The 19,380-nt window shown below is 36.4% G+C and overlaps 2 protein-coding genes across 2 annotated transcripts; both read right to left on the reverse strand.

Moving 5' to 3' along the window:
• Window positions 1–11,152: 11,152 nt before the first annotated feature.
• Window positions 11,153–14,696, reverse strand: tmem53 (transmembrane protein 53). Its single transcript, XM_073848847.1, has 3 exons — window positions 14,498–14,696; window positions 14,169–14,272; window positions 11,153–12,148 (listed from the first exon to the last, which is right to left on the reverse strand). Exons 1-3 carry the CDS (start codon window positions 14,550–14,552, stop codon window positions 11,450–11,452), a joined length of 858 nt encoding a protein of 285 aa, XP_073704948.1. The 5' UTR covers window positions 14,553–14,696; the 3' UTR covers window positions 11,153–11,449.
• A 1,289-nt stretch (window positions 14,697–15,985) lies between these two features.
• On the reverse strand, window positions 15,986–18,134 carry opn4.1 (opsin 4.1). Its single transcript, XM_073848846.1, has one exon. The coding sequence runs from the start codon at window positions 17,905–17,907 to the stop codon at window positions 16,396–16,398; it is 1,512 nt and encodes a 503-aa protein (XP_073704947.1). The 5' UTR covers window positions 17,908–18,134; the 3' UTR covers window positions 15,986–16,395.
• Window positions 18,135–19,380: the final 1,246 nt, after the last annotated feature.

Genomic DNA, 19,380 nt, shown 5'->3' on the forward strand with positions numbered 1-19,380 from the left:
AGGTAAATGTGTCCAAAAGTCAGAAAAATCTTTGTGTAACTTAAAGAATGTCACTACCAAACACCATTTGTCTATAATTAAACACTTTTTTGGAAGTTATTCCATAAAATGTAGTTTGTATATGTGTACAACTGTTCAGAACTGTGCCACATGCTGATTAGCATCTTTAAGCTAGGTTCAAAAGTATCTAAAATTGTCACTACCGAAATATTTGGTGGTTTTTTAGTAGTAACAGTCACGACCAAAACATTACATCATATTTTCTCTGGTGGACTGGATGTAAACATCTTTTATGTGAAATATCTTATTCAGGTCAGTACTACATAAAAATGAACATGCATTTTGTATGATCCGTCTTATTTTGGTAAAATAATTAATAATTGTGCTGATTGTCCAAGGTGTATGTAAACTTTTGACTTCGACTGTATATTACGCTTTCACAAACATAAACAACTGTGTTTGTGTAACTTATTTATGTTTTTAACATAACCTTGTATGTATTTAACAGTTTAAGCGCAATAAGACATGAAAGAGAACTTAGTTTAGTACTCACATGCCATGTGACAGCTGCTTTTTGAGAGTGTGTGTTTCGGATGTGTGCACTCAGAAAATCATATATCAGAAGTTTAAACTGATATGGCTTTAAAATACATGATTTTAGTGTGATAGACATGGGAGCAGCGGCTCATTTGCATTTAAAGAGACATGCACAAAAACAGTGCATGTGTTTCGATAGTGAAAAAAGGGAACACATAAAATTTTAGTACGGTTATGTACATTTTTTGTGTTTTTAGTAATGTTTTAGTATGTGGGTTAAAATTCTGGAATGCAATTGTGGACTGACACTACTGAAAATGATCAGCTTTTTGCCTTTTACAAAGAATAATTGGATTCAAAATACAACAAATCTCATAAATCACACTCGAAATATTATTAAAATTGTAATTGTTATTGATTTACCTCTAACAACTTTTTAATACAATAGAAAAAAATATGTTCACAATGTAGATGTAAGATAAATCTTAATAGGTTAATATAATCCTTCTTATTAAATTATATATTACTATGTTTCGGTAGTGGCAAATCTGGGGAGAGAACAAATATTCCAAAACTTTCAGAAAATACAATATGAGAATAAACTGCAAAATTACTGGAAATATGTACCTTGGCTATTATACAATTTGCATATATACAAAATTTGTAGAAAAACACATATTTTCTCAAGACGTTTTAGAAAAAGACGTACATTATTATATACATTATGTATACATTATATTATGTATGAGACAAAAGAGTAGCAGAGAGATACATACTCATCTTTGCTGCACTGTGAACAGCTAGCCACTATGAACAACCAAAAAGTGTCTAAATACTTTTGCAAAAATTGTAGACAATCTATCTGTTGGTTTACAATCTAATGCTCTATATTTAATATAAAGGTCACCAGGTTTGACAAATGTACATTCATGTATTTTTAAATCTGGCTAAAGTGTCTAAATATTTTTCAGGGCCACTCTATATTTCTTTTCTCTTATATCTGAGTATTATATACTTGAAAACCCAATAACACAGAACGTATAACAAAGGGACTTTGCCTTAGAGAACAAGAGAAGCTGAAGTGTCAGCTGTACGGCAGAATCAAAAGCCCGCTGCTTTGTTTCCGCGCCTCTGTAGAGCTTTTGTGAGCCTTTGCTTCTGGAGGGCTGTCACACAAGAGTACATCTCTCCCCTTCATTAGACATACTTCCGTCTGCGGCGCCCTATATCAGTCAAATTAAACACACCCCACGCGTGCTCGGGGACCAGTGTCGTCGCACTTTTGCACTTTCAATCTCCCCAACTATGCGCCGTTGAAACACGTGCGCTCTCAAACCAAGTCCACCTCTAGTGTAGAATCAGTTTGTTTTGTACATCTAATTCGACAGCGCTTTTAACAGGAGCCCGCTGCTTGTCAGATGCGATGGCCGTGAAGAGCCGGAGATGTTCTCTTGAAGGGGCTCTGTGAAGCGCAGTCACTTTGAACAATCCCGCGCAAGCAGCGCTCCAAGAGGTGCTGTTTGCACGCTGAGGGCCCCTTTCTCTTCTCTCACCCTTTCTTCTTCATTTCTCTTCGCTCTCATAAGTGGAAACTTGCAAGGGGGGTTGGAGAGGTCGGTTGCAAGCCTAGTCCGACTGGAAGCCCTTCTCTCTTCTCTGAGTGTCCAATTCCTCAAGTTACACACCAGGGAAGCTTTTCATGTTTGTCAAAGCGCAGACGACTTTGGTCATGTCTCTCTCGCGCTTTCATCCCGAGTGGGAGGGGGGCCGACGTTCGATGTTCTTTTCGGTGGGACGCTTTGCTCATTAGTGGAAGGGACTTGAAGCTCTAACACAACATGTCTCCTCTGAAACAGGTGTGGAGGAAAAGGCCAGCGGGCCGGAATGGCCCCTGCAGGCTTACTGTATGCGCCGTGGGTCGCTGTGCCAAAAAAGCGGGGGAGTGAAGGAGACGGAAGGACAAACATGGGCTGATGTGATGTGTCTGTTTCCTGACACCAGACATCCAAAGCTGCAAAACAAAAGATGTCACAAATACAGCGGATGGAAGAGGAAAGAGCAGACTGAGACATCGGCTTATGGTTAACCTCTAAACCTGAGACACTGCATAAAATACAACACTGTTGACACAACCAGCTACAGGAAGGACAGGTCATAACCCAGGCATGGGCAACAAGGCTTTAGAATTGACTGGAGTGGAAGTATCTTCAATTCGAAAATATCTCAGCAAAGGCAATTTATTAAGAATGCAACCAAAATTAAGGCCCTGTGAAATACGTTTTTCTCCTCACATTCAGTTTTATCTTCAAATTCTGTTTTCCATTAGTTTTTTGGATTAGCATTTTCATTATTAATCAAAATGATCTCAAATTTATTATTATTTTTTTTGTAATATATTCCTGTCACCGTTTCTTTAAGTTAAACTGAACTTTTATTTTGACAGGTTGCTGTGTAGATCTTTGAGTTTCTGTAAATGATATGATGATAGCTTTTGTCACAAGAAACTGTAAAATGCTCATAATGTGACTCTCAGAGCAGTTCTAGAAATTACGTTTATGAGTTTATGTACTCATATATTGAGGCGGCAGAGACTGAAAACACAGTGGGAAAAAACAAAACATAAAATTAGTGATTTAATGAGGACCAGATTTACATTTTTGGAGTATGTGTCTATGATAATGGTCAATTTAAAACAAAGGGAAACAATTTAATTTAAGTTAAACAAATTTTACTTTTAAGGCCCTATGAAATATGTTTTTTTCCCCTCAAACTCAGTGTTATTTTCAAATTCTGTTTTCCATTAGTTTTCTGGATTAGCGTTCTCATTAATGATTAAAATCATCTCTAAATAATTTATATTTAAATAAATAAATTATTACTATCATTACATTCTGTAATATATTCCTGTTAAAGTTTCTTTAAATTAAACCAAACTTTTATTTTGACAGGTTGTTGTGAAGTGTCACAGTCAGGTGGGGTTGAGGAGTGGAGATGGAGGAGAACCGGAGTAAATGAAAGTATATAAGTTTATTAAATGAAACACTGAAATACAAACAAATAAACAAAAACCAGGAGCATCAAATGAGAACATGTAACGTTAACGACGGACAGCTGGGAGTGATCAGACACAGACTTAAATACACAGAACATAGGGCGTGGTAACAAACAAGATAACGAGATGACGAGGGGGAAATACAAATATGGGCATAGACTGAACCAACTAAGAACAAACCAAAAGGGGGAGACAAGGACTAAACCATATGGAAACAGAAGGGGAAAAACACTGGGAAAACAGAACAGGACAGGACAAAATACTGACATGAAGACCTTTGAGTTTCTTTTTGTAAATGATATAGTTTTTGTCACAAGAAACAGTATGCTCATAAAGTTACTCCCAGAGCAGTTCTAGAAATTACATTCATGAGTTCATGTACTTATATATTGAGGCGGCAGAGACTGAAAACACAGAGAAAAAATGAGAGTGATTTAATGATGACCGAATTTACTTTTTTGGGGGATGTTTCTATGATAATGGTAAACTAATAAAAAAAAGGGCAAACTATTTAACAGCAATTTATTAAAATATTAACAAAAATAGCCTATGAAATACGTTTTTTCCCCACTCAAATTCAGTTTTATTTTCAAATTCTGTTTTCCATTAATTTTCTGGATTAGTGTTTTCATTAATAATCAAAATCATTCTGTAATATATTCCTGTCACAGTTTCTTTAAATAAAACCAAACGTTTATTTTGACAGGTTGCTGTGAAGACCTTTGAGTTGATGTTTGTAAATGATATAGTTTTTGTCATAAGGAATGGTAAAATGCTCATAAAATGACTCTCAGAGCAGTTCTAGAAATTACGTTCATATGTACTCATTGAGGCGGCAGAGACTGAAAACTGAAAACACAGACATAAAAAACATAAAATGAGTGTGATTTTTCAAATTCTGTTTTCCATTAGTTTTCTAGATTAGCGTTTTTATTAATGATTAAAATCATCTCTAAATAATTTAGATTATTAAAAAAAAACTATTACTATAATTACATGTCACAGTTTTTTTTTTTTAAAGTTAAACCGAACTTTTATTTTGACGGGTTTCTGTGAAGACCTTTGAGTGCCTGTTTGTTAATGATATGACGATAGTTTTTGTAACAAGAAACAGTAAAATGCTCATAAAGTAAGCAGAGCAGATCTCAGAGCAGTTCTAGAAATTATGTTTATGTCTTCATGTACTCATATATTAAGATGACAGAGACTGAAAACACAGCAAGAGTCATGGCCGCTTCAGTATGTGTGTAGTAAACGAAACCACATGTCTGCAACATTCATTCACACAGATACAGGAAGAACATGCAGGATTCATATTTAAATAGTAGTTTTGTGGCTTAATAGTCCATGTTTTGATTTAAGTGTACAGGCCTACTTTTGATTTATTCATCTAAAATTTGGCAAATTCAGCGTTAGAATGACATTCTGCGTTATACAGTCAATTTAATTTTTATGACCCAATTCCATGATTCTATCCATGTTTTCCTCATTGTGGAAATCATAGGGCTCTAATGTAATAAAGATAAACCAAAAACATACAAGAAATAGGCTAAAACAAGAACCAGTCTGACGAAAATATAAAAGTTGTGGTTGTCTTTATAGTGTTTAGTTAGTTGGTTTTCTCCTGTTTTCTGTTGGCTTTCTGTTTTCTTGTATTTTTGGATTTATATTTATTAAAATGAGACTGCATTTAGATCAGGCCTTGTCATTTCTGAGTTCACCATCGACTCACAGAGTCCCTTTTTAAAATAATTTTTAAATTCACATTTAGTCCTTGGCAGTCCTAGAAATGATGTTTATGTACTCATATATTGAGATGACAGAGACTGAAAACACAGCAAGAGTCATGGCCGCTTCAGTATGTGTTAGGTTATTGATTTTCTAAATTATCCAGCTCTGTTATATAAAAAAGGCATTTAATTTGTATCATCTTATCAATTTTCCGTTCATCAGGAAGGTAGTTTGATCATTTAAATCCTCTGAAATATTGCAACTTCTTCCTGGGCTATCTAATAACTTGCAGTCATGACAGATTTACCCATTTCTCCTTGGATAAGGGCAACAATATCATATCAGATATTGCTCTTCAGAAATGGAGCATGAACCTAACTGAGTGCATGGCGATTGTATATGGCAGTGTATCTTCACAAGCAGTCTATCTCAGTTATCCAAAGGGCAATGCATGTAAAAACAGATGTACGATTTGACATTAAACTCAAAGTAAAAGAGGGTGACAGTCACAAAATCCCAAAACAGATTTAGGAAATTTCACAGACATCCCCCTCTGCGTTTGATGGCCATTGACTGTAAATGCCAATGCTTCAGGTTATCTTTTAATTCTAGGTTATGTTTCACAACATAAACTAAAATATTCTGTTTTATATGATAGAGAGCATCACTAGCTGTTCACCAGCAAATGTGCTACTAAAAATCAAAAAGAAAAAAAAAACATCTGAAATAACTCTGCATATCTGTTTAATAATTATATTATTCTGAGATTTATATTTTTTCTTTCTTTGTAAACAGAATACTTCTTCCCATGTAACTGCTTTGAAAAAGTGTAAGAGAAGTAAAAGTCTAGCCACAGGACTTTCACTTTTGTGTGTTAAGGAAAGTCTATTTTGGGTTTTGCTGAACACAAAATTAGAGCTTTCTCTGTGATTTACTAGGCTGGTTTGCTAATGGACATCGTTTTCAAGGTTCTAGCGTTACTGCTGCATTGGCTGATACTGCCATCTGTTGTTCAAGACTGGACATACACCGCGGTCATGGATGCGTTCAGAATAGAATAATATAACTTAGTACTGTTCAAATTTCTGAATGATATGTATCCACCCTATTTTGTTCGGCTTCCGTTGCCATCGCTATTTTTAGCTGTACAAAACAGCTCGTTTTGCTGCTTGATATTGCAAACTAGTCTGTATTACGGTGTTATTTTAATGTATTAGTTATGAATACACTGGCTTGTAGAGCAAACAGTTTTACCGTTTATACACTTTGTTATTGTTCGCTATTTCCGTAAAGTGGCTAATGAACCGGAAGTCTCGCACATTCACAGAAAACGCTTACTTCTGCTTTAAAAAATAATATGTATAATATATGAACTGTGCACATTTTTTGTTTCTGTTTCTGACGTAATGAACAAACATTATTTACCTTTATTCATTATTTGATCAGAAAATACATTACACATAATTGCATCAAAATTGCTAAATAACCATTTTTTGAGGTAAATACTGAACACACAATGTGATGTGCTCATGACAACAATCTATTAAATATTGGAATATGTCTACTGTTTCTATTTATTAAAGAAGTAAGTAGCCTATGTGTACATGGAATATTTACCCTGTTGAAAAAAACAGCATGTGCTGGTTAGGTATATGTTTTGATGCTGGTTTATGCTGGTCCTTTGCTGGTTTATGCTGGTCCTTGACCAGCAACATGACCAGCAAAGGACCAGCATTAACCAGCTAAAACCAACATCCCGGCACCAAAACATACCTAACCAGCATATGCTGTTTTTTTCAACAGGGTAGTGAGTTTTCAAGCTAGTATTCCATTCTAAACATAGCCAGTGTCTCTAGATACATAACTAAATATAGTTAGTGTATAGTTAATGTAATGATAAAAATATGCACTTAATTACACAACTATTTTAGGCGCCTCATTTTCTTTCTCGCTGTTTCTTGTTCCTTACAGTGCAAACGAGGCTCATCTGCCAAACAGCAGTATTTTAAATCATTAATCTCTGGGCGAGTGTGCTGTGTGGGCATTCAGATTCCCATAATGTTCAGCAGGCTGACAGCAGCCATTTTCCATGGACGAGAGGGCTGAAGAGGCCTGTTGACCCCTTTCCACCACAATCTTCCCTCATCACACTGTGCGACTTCATTAACTCTCAGGGCAATTTCAGGACTTTTTCCAGGCGTTGTCATTATACAGTGTGCTGTCAATTACACAAGCCTGCTGCTTAAAAGAAATCCAATGATAAAAGTTCTATGAAAGCCAAAAGGTCATCTTCTCCTGTTAACCTCAGACTGAACGTTTTTACTCCTGATCTCAGCAGCATATCAGATGTGATCAATAGTATTAGCTGAGTTTGAATCTTGTGCTGCATTGTTTCTCATATACATGGTTCACATATGTAAGTATAGCTTAGGCCTTGTAAACAGTGGTGTTATAGCTGGTTCTGTGAAAAAAGACAGCTATCACAGAACACTCAAAGGGGACAGAGAGATGCACTTTGTTGAAAGAACAGTAGGTGAATCATAGTAAAATGCTGCCCTCTACTGAAACTAATGTGCTACAGCTGAATACAGACAAAACAAGCACCAAAGGACTTAGGCATAGGCCAGTCCTAAAAAATGTTTAGGTTTTACTAACCTTGTGGGGACATTGTGTTTGTGTGATTTAATATATGTTCTATAATATATTTGCAAAAAAAAAAAAAAGTTAGTTTGAAGACTTTTTTTTTTAAGAAAACACACATAAGCAATGCAAGGATCATGACCAACCAGACAGAAACAAGGCTGATCATTCATGGTGCACTCCAATAAGCGATGTTCATCTGTCTAAACAGATAAATAAACTCCTATCTTCCCTATCAGTGGCTCAAAATGATATATGAAGTGCCACAGACGGCTTCCCAGAGAGACAAATGCCAATGACTCGCTCTGAAATGTCAGACGTGACAGTCGGAGACATGCCATGAGAGCCTCTGCCTGACCAATTTGAAGCCCTCCTGATCACAAACTGGCTGACTGTCAAGATTGACAAAGGCCAATTTTACCTGCCTGGAAAAAATATCTCTCTATGACAAATATAAGGGTAGTGAAGGTACTGCACTGCTGTTGAAGATCTTCTATAATGCTGGTATATATGTAGGATGAACTCTGATGATAGAAGGAACTGGTTTTGTGTTGTGAATACTGGGCAAAGTTACAATATGAATACAAAGAAGCTCTGTTACTCAATAGATCTGTTTGTTGCTGTAGGCCTACTGAGTGACCAGTCTGACAGAGCAGTTACAGCTTTAGGGTGGAACTATTTATTTTCAGGACCCATCCCATCGTTTGTGATTATAGAGGGTTTGCACATACATCACGATTTGGTCGGTTGCCTGGATGCGTGGCCATACTTGCGAAACTCGAATGTAAACGACAGCATGGATTGCATGGATAATGTACTACTGAAACGTTGTTCTGCTAATTTATGCTATAAACTATGGAAAAAAAAACATGTAGAAGCTGCTAAATCATATAGAGAAGAACTTTGTAAGCAGGAAAGGGCGCAATAATTTGACAAACTAAAGTTAATTAAAGTTAAGCCTAATAGAGTGTTTTCACACCGCAACATCATTCGGCCATGTTGGTGGCACAGAACGTAAACAATGCCACTGAACTGAACAAAACTCATATTTTGATGATTATTGTTGCTGAAAAACTATCATTTATTGTCATGTTTTGGGCTGGACTAATCGGTCGGACTGGGAAATACATTTGGAGTAACAGATCAAGGAGAAGTGTGCAAAAAACTGTGAGGAACAAAAGGCACCTATTAACTTTAGTTTGTCAAAACAATTGCACCCTTTCCTGCTTACTAAGTGTTTCTCTATATATGATTTAGCAGCTTCCACACATTTGTTTCTGTGGTTTAAACAGCATAAATTGGCAAAACAATGTACTGAGTAGTACATTAACCATGCAATCCATGCTGTTGTTTACATCTGAGTGCAAACCCTCCATATTTCACCTACCTGACCGAAAATGATAAGAACAAACACAAATGTTGTCAATATTCTTGCCCTAGAAATCCTAGTTCAGTCTGGCCAACCATAAACGCATTTTGTTCATCAAACAGTTTGCACTCTTCCCCTTGATTTGCTATATCTTTTGGCAGTCTATATAATACTCCAAATGTTTTTCCCAGTCCGACCGATTAGTACAGCCCAAACCATGACAATAATTTACCATTTTCAGCAGCAATAATGAGAAAAATATGCAAGCTTTGTTCAGTTCATTGGCATTGTTTATGTTCAGTGCCGCCAGTATGGCCGATTGATGACGTGAAAACACTCAGATTTTTATGAAAACCTTCTCGATTCAAAGCCATCTGAATCACTGAATAAATATTAAAGAGAACTGACTCAAAAGAACAATTCGCTCATAAATAGTATATTGTTTTAATCTACACAAGAGCATATACTCTCAGGTTAGATATGGCAGACCAGCAACGGAGAATAAACAGAAACCCTGTTGGTAGGTTTTGATGCTGGTTTAAGCTGGTCCTTTTGCTGCTTTTGGTCCTTGACCAGCACATGACCAGCTAAGGACCAGCTTAAACCAGCATTAAAACTACCTAACCAGTAGCGAAGCGTTTATATACTGACCAAAAATCACGTAATTTCAGTTTGCAGCGTTCTCACTGCATTTACAATACGTTAACCAGCAGGTGTCCTTATCGTGCAGAGTTTCAAGCATTCTGAAATAAGGAATCACTTCAATTGATTTACACTTTGGAAAGTTTCGTGTTACCCACCATAAACGTGAAAATTTCCAAATTCTATTCCTCTTCCGTACAAAAATAACCATGGTTTTATTGTAGTATAAATGTATTAACCATTTATTGGAGTATCGATTACCTTTTGTATACCACAGTTCTACTACAAATAACATGGTTTATCCATCTTTTTTTTTCTTCCTGTAAGAGTGGATGCGGCCTGTAAATTTTATGGATCAGGCTTCCGGTCTCATCTGCGCCCAGCTATTTTTAGCTGTACAAAACAGCTTGTTTTACTGCTTGATACTGAAATCTGATGCGTCCTACCATATAATTTTATTCTATTATCCACACTGGTTTGTACAAACAGTTTACCGTTTACTGCATGTTGTTATTCTTCAGTTTATTTCCTTATAGCGGCTAATGACCTGGCTTACTTCCGTGTTAAAGAAAAAGGTAGTAACCATGGTTTTTTTTTTTTTTTTTTTTTTTTTTGGTGTTGTTAGTTTTACTTGTGGTAAAACCAGTTAATTTTCTTAAGGGCCCTGTTGAAAGTAACAGTAACAATAGAAACCATCACAGAAATTCTAATGTTTTCCTCTAAAAATACCATTATAAACATTACAAACCTTTAAAATTTTAACCATTAAATGGTTTTCTGTAGTGTGTTTTGGGACATATTCCATTAGGGATTTAGTGGTTTCAACAAGCCATCAAAAGAAGGTGACCAATTACCAGTAGAAACCCACAGGGTGCATTACAGCTTCCATTAAAAACAATACAATTCCCATTATAATAAGCAAAACCATTACAAATTTTGTGATGGTGTCTATTGTTTACACTTTAATAAGAGACTGTCTTGAGAACTAGTGGTTACTTTTCAGATTCAAATTAGACTAATCTACAGTTTTACATAACAACTTGTTTATGTAACGAATGTTATGACCTGTCTTGAGGAAAAAAAGTATGGCACTGCTTACCGGTAGCACGGTCTTCCCTATGGAAAGGCTTACTTTAATCAAGTTTAGTCAACACAAGTTTTATTTAAGAAAGGCACATTAGTCAAATACATTAATTTATTCATTTACAATGTCTAAATACACAAACATAGTCATTCACAATGTCTAAAAATCTCAATAACTGTAACAAATCAATCAGTAACCCCCTAAATTACATTTTAATTCACAGTATAAGACAAATACATTAGAGGCTGAGATACAAATGTAATCCTGTTAAAATTTCATGTAGGGCTTAAGAACAAATAGTTTAATTTATTAAACAGCAGTGCTTTTATTATTTCACAAATAGGATAGTACATTTACAGTGTGTATATTAGCAAGCTGGTCAAGAACTGTATAGTCAGTGCTGTAGTTGAAGGCGTTTTTTTGTGACCGTCTCATCTGAAGAAGTCATGCAGCGGGTCAGAAACGTCCTGCACCTGTTGGAATAGTCTTCTGGACAGTCTCTGTATAGACTCACGTGGGCTGGGGTGATGAAATCGAAACTTTCAACTGTCAGTCCTTTCTCCTGCAACACTTTAACCATCTTCTCCACATCCCTGTACCTGATCACCCGGTCTGCTCTGGAATAGAGGTACATCTGAGGCCAAGGCGCCGGATGCTCCATCATAGCATCATAGTGGTTCTTGTGAAAGTACTTGGTCACAGGATATAAAACAATCCTGAGAAGGAAAACAGCCACAGCAAAGAGTGCCAGGAGGAAGTACTGCAGTAGCACATTGACTTTGGGCCCTAAGGTGGTTTTAAGTGCTCTGAGCGCGCCTATAACGTTTTGACTGCCCGGGGCACTGTCCACAACTGTGCCCGCCACACACAAAGAGCTGAACTGCTTGTGACTGTGCAGTAACTCAACAATGTAGCGGTAAAGCATGAAGCCCCCATTGCTGAACACATGGAAGAAAATTGGGTTGTTCTCCACCTCGTAGTCAAACAGAAGTTCGAGTAATTTGTGCGCAGTGCTTCTTAGTTCCTTGTAGCCCAGTGATTCTGAAATAAAAACTGTCTTCAAAGGAGCCGTGTAGCGTAGAGTCACACATCCCTACCAAGAAAAGAGAAGCTGTTGTAAATACATTATACATGGGTGTAACTATGGGTCCAAGTTTATGTCTTTTATGAAAATAATTAGATTTCAGATATTTAATCATATATATATATATATATATATATATATATATATATATTTTTTTTTTTTTTTTTATTAAGGTCACATTTAAACATTAGGACTTTTATGTCCAGAAAAAAAATGTTCTAAAAGTGATTTCAATTATTTTGTTCCTCTGTGTCATTGTCATTATAGCTGTGATGTGGACATATTCTTATAGAATTAGAATGATTATTAAAACATTTTATAGTTTTAATATTACTAAATATTATTAAAATTAATATTACACCTATGATAATCTGAGATTTAAATATTAAATTAAAATTTTTATTGTGTAAAAAAATATTTAAACAAGTACAGACTATCCCACAATTTTGCTTCTAATAAAGTTTTCTCAAATTAATTAAGTTACAATGCTCGAAATGAAACATGAGACATTATTTTAAATAACATAAAAAATATTATGTATGTTATGTTTTTTTACAGAATTCTCTTATTATCAAGGCTGCATTTATGTGATCAGAAATACAAAAAAAGAATGACATTTTTTACAATTTAAAATAATTGTTTTCTATTTTGATATTTTTTACATTTTATTTATTCCTGTGATGCAAAGCTCACATGACCCGTCAGAAATCATTCTAATATGCTGATTTATTACTTTTATTCTTAATTTTTGAAACAGCTGTGCTGCTTAATATTTTTTTGGAACCTGTGATAATTTTTAGGATTCTTTGATGAATAAAAAGTTGAAAAGAATGGTATTTATTAATAGAAATCTTTTCTATCAATTTAAGTCTTTGCTATCACTTTTCATCAACTTAACACATCCTTGGTACATAAAAGTATTAAATTTCACTTTTAATTTATTAAAGAATCCTGAAAAAAAGTATTACAGTTTTCAAAAATAATATTGAGCAGCACAACTGTTTTTAACATTGATAATAAACCAACAGATTAGAATGATTTCTGAAAAATCATGTAACACTGAGTAATGATGCTGTAAATAAAGCTTTGATGACAGGAATAAATTACATTTTAAAATATATTCATATAGAAAACTTTAAATTATATTTGACAATATCAGTGTTTTTTTATTTTTCAGAATTTTCGATCAAATAAAAAAATTCTGCCTTAATGAGCATAAGAAACATATATATTTTTAAATCATTTATATATAAAATGTAATAATATATAAAAACATAATTTTTGTGCATCATTTCCAAAGTAATTGTGAAAATATTTTTTTCTTTGTTGGTATGTTGTATACGTGAAATATTAATGTTTGAAATATTAAATGTTAAATGCACAGAAAACACAATACATAATATTGTGAAAAGCATACTATAATGGAATTGCCTCGACTTTCTGAAAATATTTAAAACACAAAAATGACAGAATTTCTCTGGTCTCTGGGCCACAAAACCAGTCATATTTTTTTTTAATTGAATGAATAAGCTTTCCATTGATGTATTGTTTGTTAGGATAGTACAATATGTACCTGAGATACAACATTTTGAAAATCTGGAATCTGAGGGTACAAAAAAAATCTAAATACTGAGAAAATCGCCTTTAAACTTGTCCAAATAAAGTTCTTAGCAATGCATATATTACTAATCAAAAAATAAGTTTTGATATATCTATGATAGCAAATGTACAAAATATCTTCATGGAACATTATCTTTACTTAATATCCTTATGATTTTTGCTATAAAAGAAAAATCAATCATTTTGACCCATACAATGTATTATTGCTACAAATATACCTGTGCTAAGACTGGTCCAGGCCAGGTTCACATATTTGTAGAATCGTAGGCTACTAGTGAGAGAGTGACAAGTGCTCATTTTCGACAAGAGTTTATTTTCTAAAACTCCACGTGACCAATAGCAACCATAATTGAAGAAAACAACAAAATGTGTATGTCAAGGCATTTCAAGGGATAGGAAAATGTCTCACCTGTTCATTGTAAATAGAACTGTATTTAGCGAGATGTTTGTCTCTGCTGCCCGCCCAGCCTAGCAGAATAACGACTGGCTGCTTGGATCCGCGCCAGTGTTTCTCTGTCAAAACACGAATAGTGTGTCCAAACAACACAGATACAATGATACGCACTTACAGTATGTGAAATGAGTGTCCTATTCCTATTTCACATCTCTAAATTAGGGTTCAAACACTGGTTTAAACACAGCTCGCAGGCTTCCATTCATATGACCAAGGAATTAGGCAACAAGGCAACGGGCAACCCAGAGCTGCTGAGCAGCTGTCAGCATGAGAACACCACTTACCTGAGATCAGTGCCTCTGGAAAAACAATGTTGTAGTCTATATCATCATCCCCCATATTGACGGTTATTTCCCCAGTCGTCTGTCTGCCATTAATAATTCACTTCAAAAGAGTGTCGCGTTACACCGCTCTTGTGCTGCTGAGAGAACCGTCACAGTCAGGGGGCAATGCACGATAAAACAGCACGAGTGAAGCAGGCAACATCAGCGTGCCATTGTTTCATTCAACATCCGGGTCACGATTCACAAGTAAGAGACAAATCCAAAATAAAGGTTCCTAACGATAAAACTCAAAAGGCGTTCCTAAAAATAAAGGCACTTTATTTTTAGAAAGGATTAATCAGTTTTGAGACTGCACAGTTTTACAATGACAAAATGAAATTCTTAAAGTGTCTAAATATTTTTAGAGCCACTGTAAGGCTATGTACAATAAAACGAGAGTGCGAAATTAAACAATTTGTGGTCGAAGTTGCCTATATGAAACAATTAATGTAAAGAGAGTTTGCACTTACGTCACGATTTGGACAGGTTTCTGGATGAGCGGCCATATTGGAGATACTCGGATGTAAACAACAGCATAGTTTCCATGGTTAACATACTACTGTATACATTGTTCTGCTAATTTATGCTGTCTAAACCATGGGAATATGTGTGGAAGCTGCTAAATCGTATCGAGAAGGACTTAGTAAGCAGGAACGGGCGCAATATTTTGACAAACTAAAGTTAACAGGTGGTAAAGGTACATACAAGCAATATAAATTAAGATATTAGCCTATTATTTCACCTACCTGACCAGAAATTATAAGAACAAACACAAATGTTGACAAAAATTCTTGCTCTGGAAATCCTGGTTCAGTTTGGCCAACCACAAATGCCTTTTGCTCCTCAGACAGTTTTTTGCACTCCTCTCCTTGATTTGTTATAACTTTTGGCAGTCTATAGTCCTCCTACCCCCGGTTTCACAGACAGGGCTTAAGCCTAGTCCCAGACTAAAATGTAAGTCTGAGCTGTTTCAACTGAAATAAACTTGCACTGACTGATCTTAAAAATATATCAGTGCCTTTTTTTGTTTTAAGATGCACACCAGTAATGTTTTTATCTAAGCATGTTTATAAAAATTGCTTAAATGTCCTAATTGATCTATGGCCTAATCCTGGCTTAGTCTAAGCCCTGTCTGTGAAACTGGGCCCTAATGTTTTTCCAGGTCCGACCGATTAGTCCAGCCCAAAACGTGACAATGATTTACCATTTTCAGCAGCAATAATCAGCAAAATATGTGAGTTTTGTTCGTTCAGTGGCATTGTTTACATTCAGTGCCACCAACTTGGCCATCGTGAAAACCCTCTATTTCCAGTACTAAAAAATTTCCAAACATTTACTTTAAATGTGAGGTTAAAACGTTTGATAAATAACCTTTAAGACCTGTTTGAGAACTGTTTACGTTTTGGACCCCAGGTATAAAACATGAAAAGCACCTATTTTTCTAAAATTGTTTATTGCCGCTTCACAACAATTAGAAATACACTGATTGTTATAAATAAACAGGACTAATTAATATAGTTGTATATGCTATTTTATTTAAATAAAAATTATGCCAAACATCATTTAGATACATTTACTCAACTATAGTAAATAGAATATCCTCAGATTAAACCAGAAATAAACTAAATAGTTAAGGTTTCAATAAAAAGAAAGTAGGAAATCATATAAGTAAATAAATGCATTTGGTAAATTTACACATAACCTGAATACCACATAAACATAAGTTCACAAAACTGACAAAACAGGGCTGTTCACAACATGTGCAGAGTGAAGGACATATGATTATATATTTATAATAAAATAATAGGTAAAAGCAACTACTCAAGTTACTACTACCAAAGTTTTTCTGAAGCGCTGCATCATTCCCTTGGTTCCCCGCCGAGGAGCAAAGCTTTCCCATCAGACACAGACTCACCATCAGCGGCATCTGTTTCAAAAGTAATAGACGGAACTGGTACGCTTAAAACTCTGTGCACTTTTTCCGGCTTCTGCCCGCTGGAGCTGTTAGTACTTGACCCTGGAGAGAGAATGACAGTATCTGTAGAGATCTCCGTGGACACGCGTCGACCAAAGGTCAGTGAATTGACACTGGAACCATCAGCCTCACTCTCAGTCCAACAAGAGTCACTATCTGAAGCAGAAGACAAGCGTGTCTTCCCCCAGCGGCCGTTAGCTCGCGCGGCATTGCCGATGCTGACCCCCAGAGAGCATTGGCTGGTGAGAGTCGGACGACGGGAACTGACACTGCCGGAACTAAAGGAGGAACGGAGATCCTTCTCTTTGACACGCAAGATGGGACGGAGTACTGGAATGTAACGGGCAATAGCCGTCCGATACTTTGGATGCGTAATGGCGTAGATGATAGGATTATGAATGGCTGAGGCCTTGGCGATCACTGCAGGTACTGAATTCATATAAGGAGTCAGGAGATGGGAAAACCCAGCCGTGGCCGTGAGGGCCACCACGGAGTAAGGCGACCATGATATTACAAAAAGCACAATGACCAGGAGCGCGACTTTCGCCATCTTCCATTCGTTTTGCATGCGTTCATACACCTTATGCGTCTCCCCACAATCCAGCTCACGGATTTCCTTCCCCGCAGCTCGGATAGCTTGGAAGATTCCAAAGTAGCAGCTGGCGATTATGCCTAGTGGGATGAAGAACACAAAAATGAAGAGAAGAATGGTGTACGCACGCACCGATGGAGTGAAGGTCATATAGTCCCAAGAACAGGAAGTCTGAAGACCCTCTGGAACATAAGCACTCCAGCCGAAGAATGGTGGAAGGCTCCAGCCCAGGGAGTAGAGCCACAAGACAGCCAACACCGCGCCTGCTTTGCGTCGGCTAACTTGGCCCACGAGGGCGAGAGGCTGAGTAATGGCGAGGCAGCGATCGGCAGCGATGGCGGTCAAAGTCATCATAGAACAGATCCCAAAGAGAGCACCGCAAAAGGCGTAGAGCTCACAAGGGCGCTCGCCGAACACCCAGCGCCTGTGCAGGCTGGCTGCGAAGAACACGGGCGACTGGGTGAGGGACATGAAGAAATCAGCAACAGCCAGGTTCACCACAAACATGTTCCCCGCGGTGCGAAGAGTACGGCTCCGGCAGAACACGTAGATCACCAGCGCGTTTCCAATCACTCCGGTGATGCCGACTATTAGGATGACAGAGCCGATGATGTAGTGGGCATGGTCAGGAACATCCACGGTGGGGAACGGGTGTGGAGGCTCATGGTGGTGGCTGTGGGTCGGCCCATGGATAGGCACACGGAGCAACTTGTAACTTCTGCTGCCCAGTGACTCCTTAAAGCTTGCAGTGCAGTTGATGTCTCCAGGAGGACAATGATGCCCTCTCCATGAGTGATGGTTCATGTTTGATGTCGTAAATTTATTGTATAAAGGGAAGTGAAAAGAGCGTGTTGTGTTAAATAATAAACAGTGCTGTTCTCCTCTCTGTGTCAGTCTGTGAATGGTGGCTCCCTACATTAGCTTTTTATATACTAATCAATGCACCACCAAGTTATTATTGATCAGTAAGTAGTTTGTGGCTTGGCCTGGTGTAACGGACAGAAATTGTCCCTTGGCCTATGGTTACGGTAAAAAACAAAAAAACTAATATTTTGATCTTGTTAAAATCATACTGAACTTGTTGCAACAGTTGAGGTCAAAAGTTTACATACACCTCGCAGAATCTGCAAAATGTTAATTATTTTACCAAAATAAGAGGAATCATACAAAATGCATGCTATTTTTTATTTAGTACTGACCTGAATAAGATATCTCACAGACCTTTACATATAGTCCACAAGAGAAAAGTTTACATATGCTTGATTTTTAATACTGTTGTTACCTGAATGATCCACAGCTTTTTTTTTTTTTTTTCACAAGTCCCTTGTTTGTCCTAAACAGTTAAACTGCCCACTGTTCTTCCGAAAAAAAAACTTAATGTCCCACAAATTCTTTGGTTTTTCAGCAATATACAAAAATGCTGGAAAACTGAAGAGTTTATGGGACCTGAAAGATTTTTCAGCAGGCAAACAAGGGACTCATAAACAACTATCACTAAAACCTAAAAAAACAGCAAATCAAAACAACAATCATTCAGGTAACAACACAGCAAGAATCAAGAGTATGTAAACTTTTGAATGGAGCATTTTTTATATAAATTCAACTATTATTTTCTCCTGTGGACTATATGTAAATGTCTTTTGTGTGAAATATCTTATTCAGGTCAGTACTAAATAAAAAATAACATGCATTTTGTATGATCCCTTTTATTATGGTAAAATAATTTACATTTTGCAAGGTGTATGTAAACTTGAACTCAACTATTTATGGACAATTTTGCTTTAGTCTTTATTTTATAAACAAAAGTGTTGGTAAACTTTATCCTAAGACTATGAGCTAAAATTATGTATAATATTGATAAGAAATGGCACTGACATAGGACAGGATCCTATTTCAAGTTGAATGATTCATTTAAAATGTTGGCAGCGAGTTGAATAACCCTGTGAGAGGTAAAGAGGTCACCAGGAGGAAATGTTGACCATGAAAAGCTTTTTCGATTTTAGGTGTCATTAACCACAAAGATGCTACCACTGTTTGTTATTTAGAGAAGTAAATTAGGGCAGATGTTGATGGAAAAAACACTTTTTGACCCAAAATAATGTATGTGTATCGATTGTTTGAGTGGATGTAGGGAGCCAAATCAATTTATGCATTGTGAAAGTGGAGCACAATGAATGTTCCAATAAGGACTGATTAACATCCCTCATCATGGGAACTGCTCACTGACCTGAACGTTGACTGAAATGATTCTCCCTGCATGTTCCAGTTAAATAATGA

Source organism: Garra rufa, chromosome 10 (assembly GCF_049309525.1).
Source record: "Garra rufa chromosome 10, GarRuf1.0, whole genome shotgun sequence".
NCBI lineage: Eukaryota > Metazoa > Chordata > Actinopteri > Cypriniformes > Cyprinidae > Garra > Garra rufa.

Bases quoted from the DNA above. Each gene is read 5' to 3' on its own strand.
- opn4.1 (XM_073848846.1), bottom strand. From the start codon at position 17,907: ATGAACCATCACTCATGGAGAGGGCATCATTGTCCTCCTGGAGACATC.
- tmem53 (XM_073848847.1), bottom strand. From the start codon at position 14,552: ATGGGGGATGATGATATAGACTACAACATTGTTTTTCCAGAGGCACTG. The intron at 14,273-14,497 runs GTAAGTGGTGTT...GTGTTTTGACAG, and splicing joins TCCAGAGGCACTGATCTCAG to AGAAACACTGGCGCGGATCC. The intron at 12,149-14,168 runs GTGAGACATTTT...TTTTCTTGGTAG, and splicing joins GTTCTATTTACAATGAACAG to GGATGTGTGACTCTACGCTA.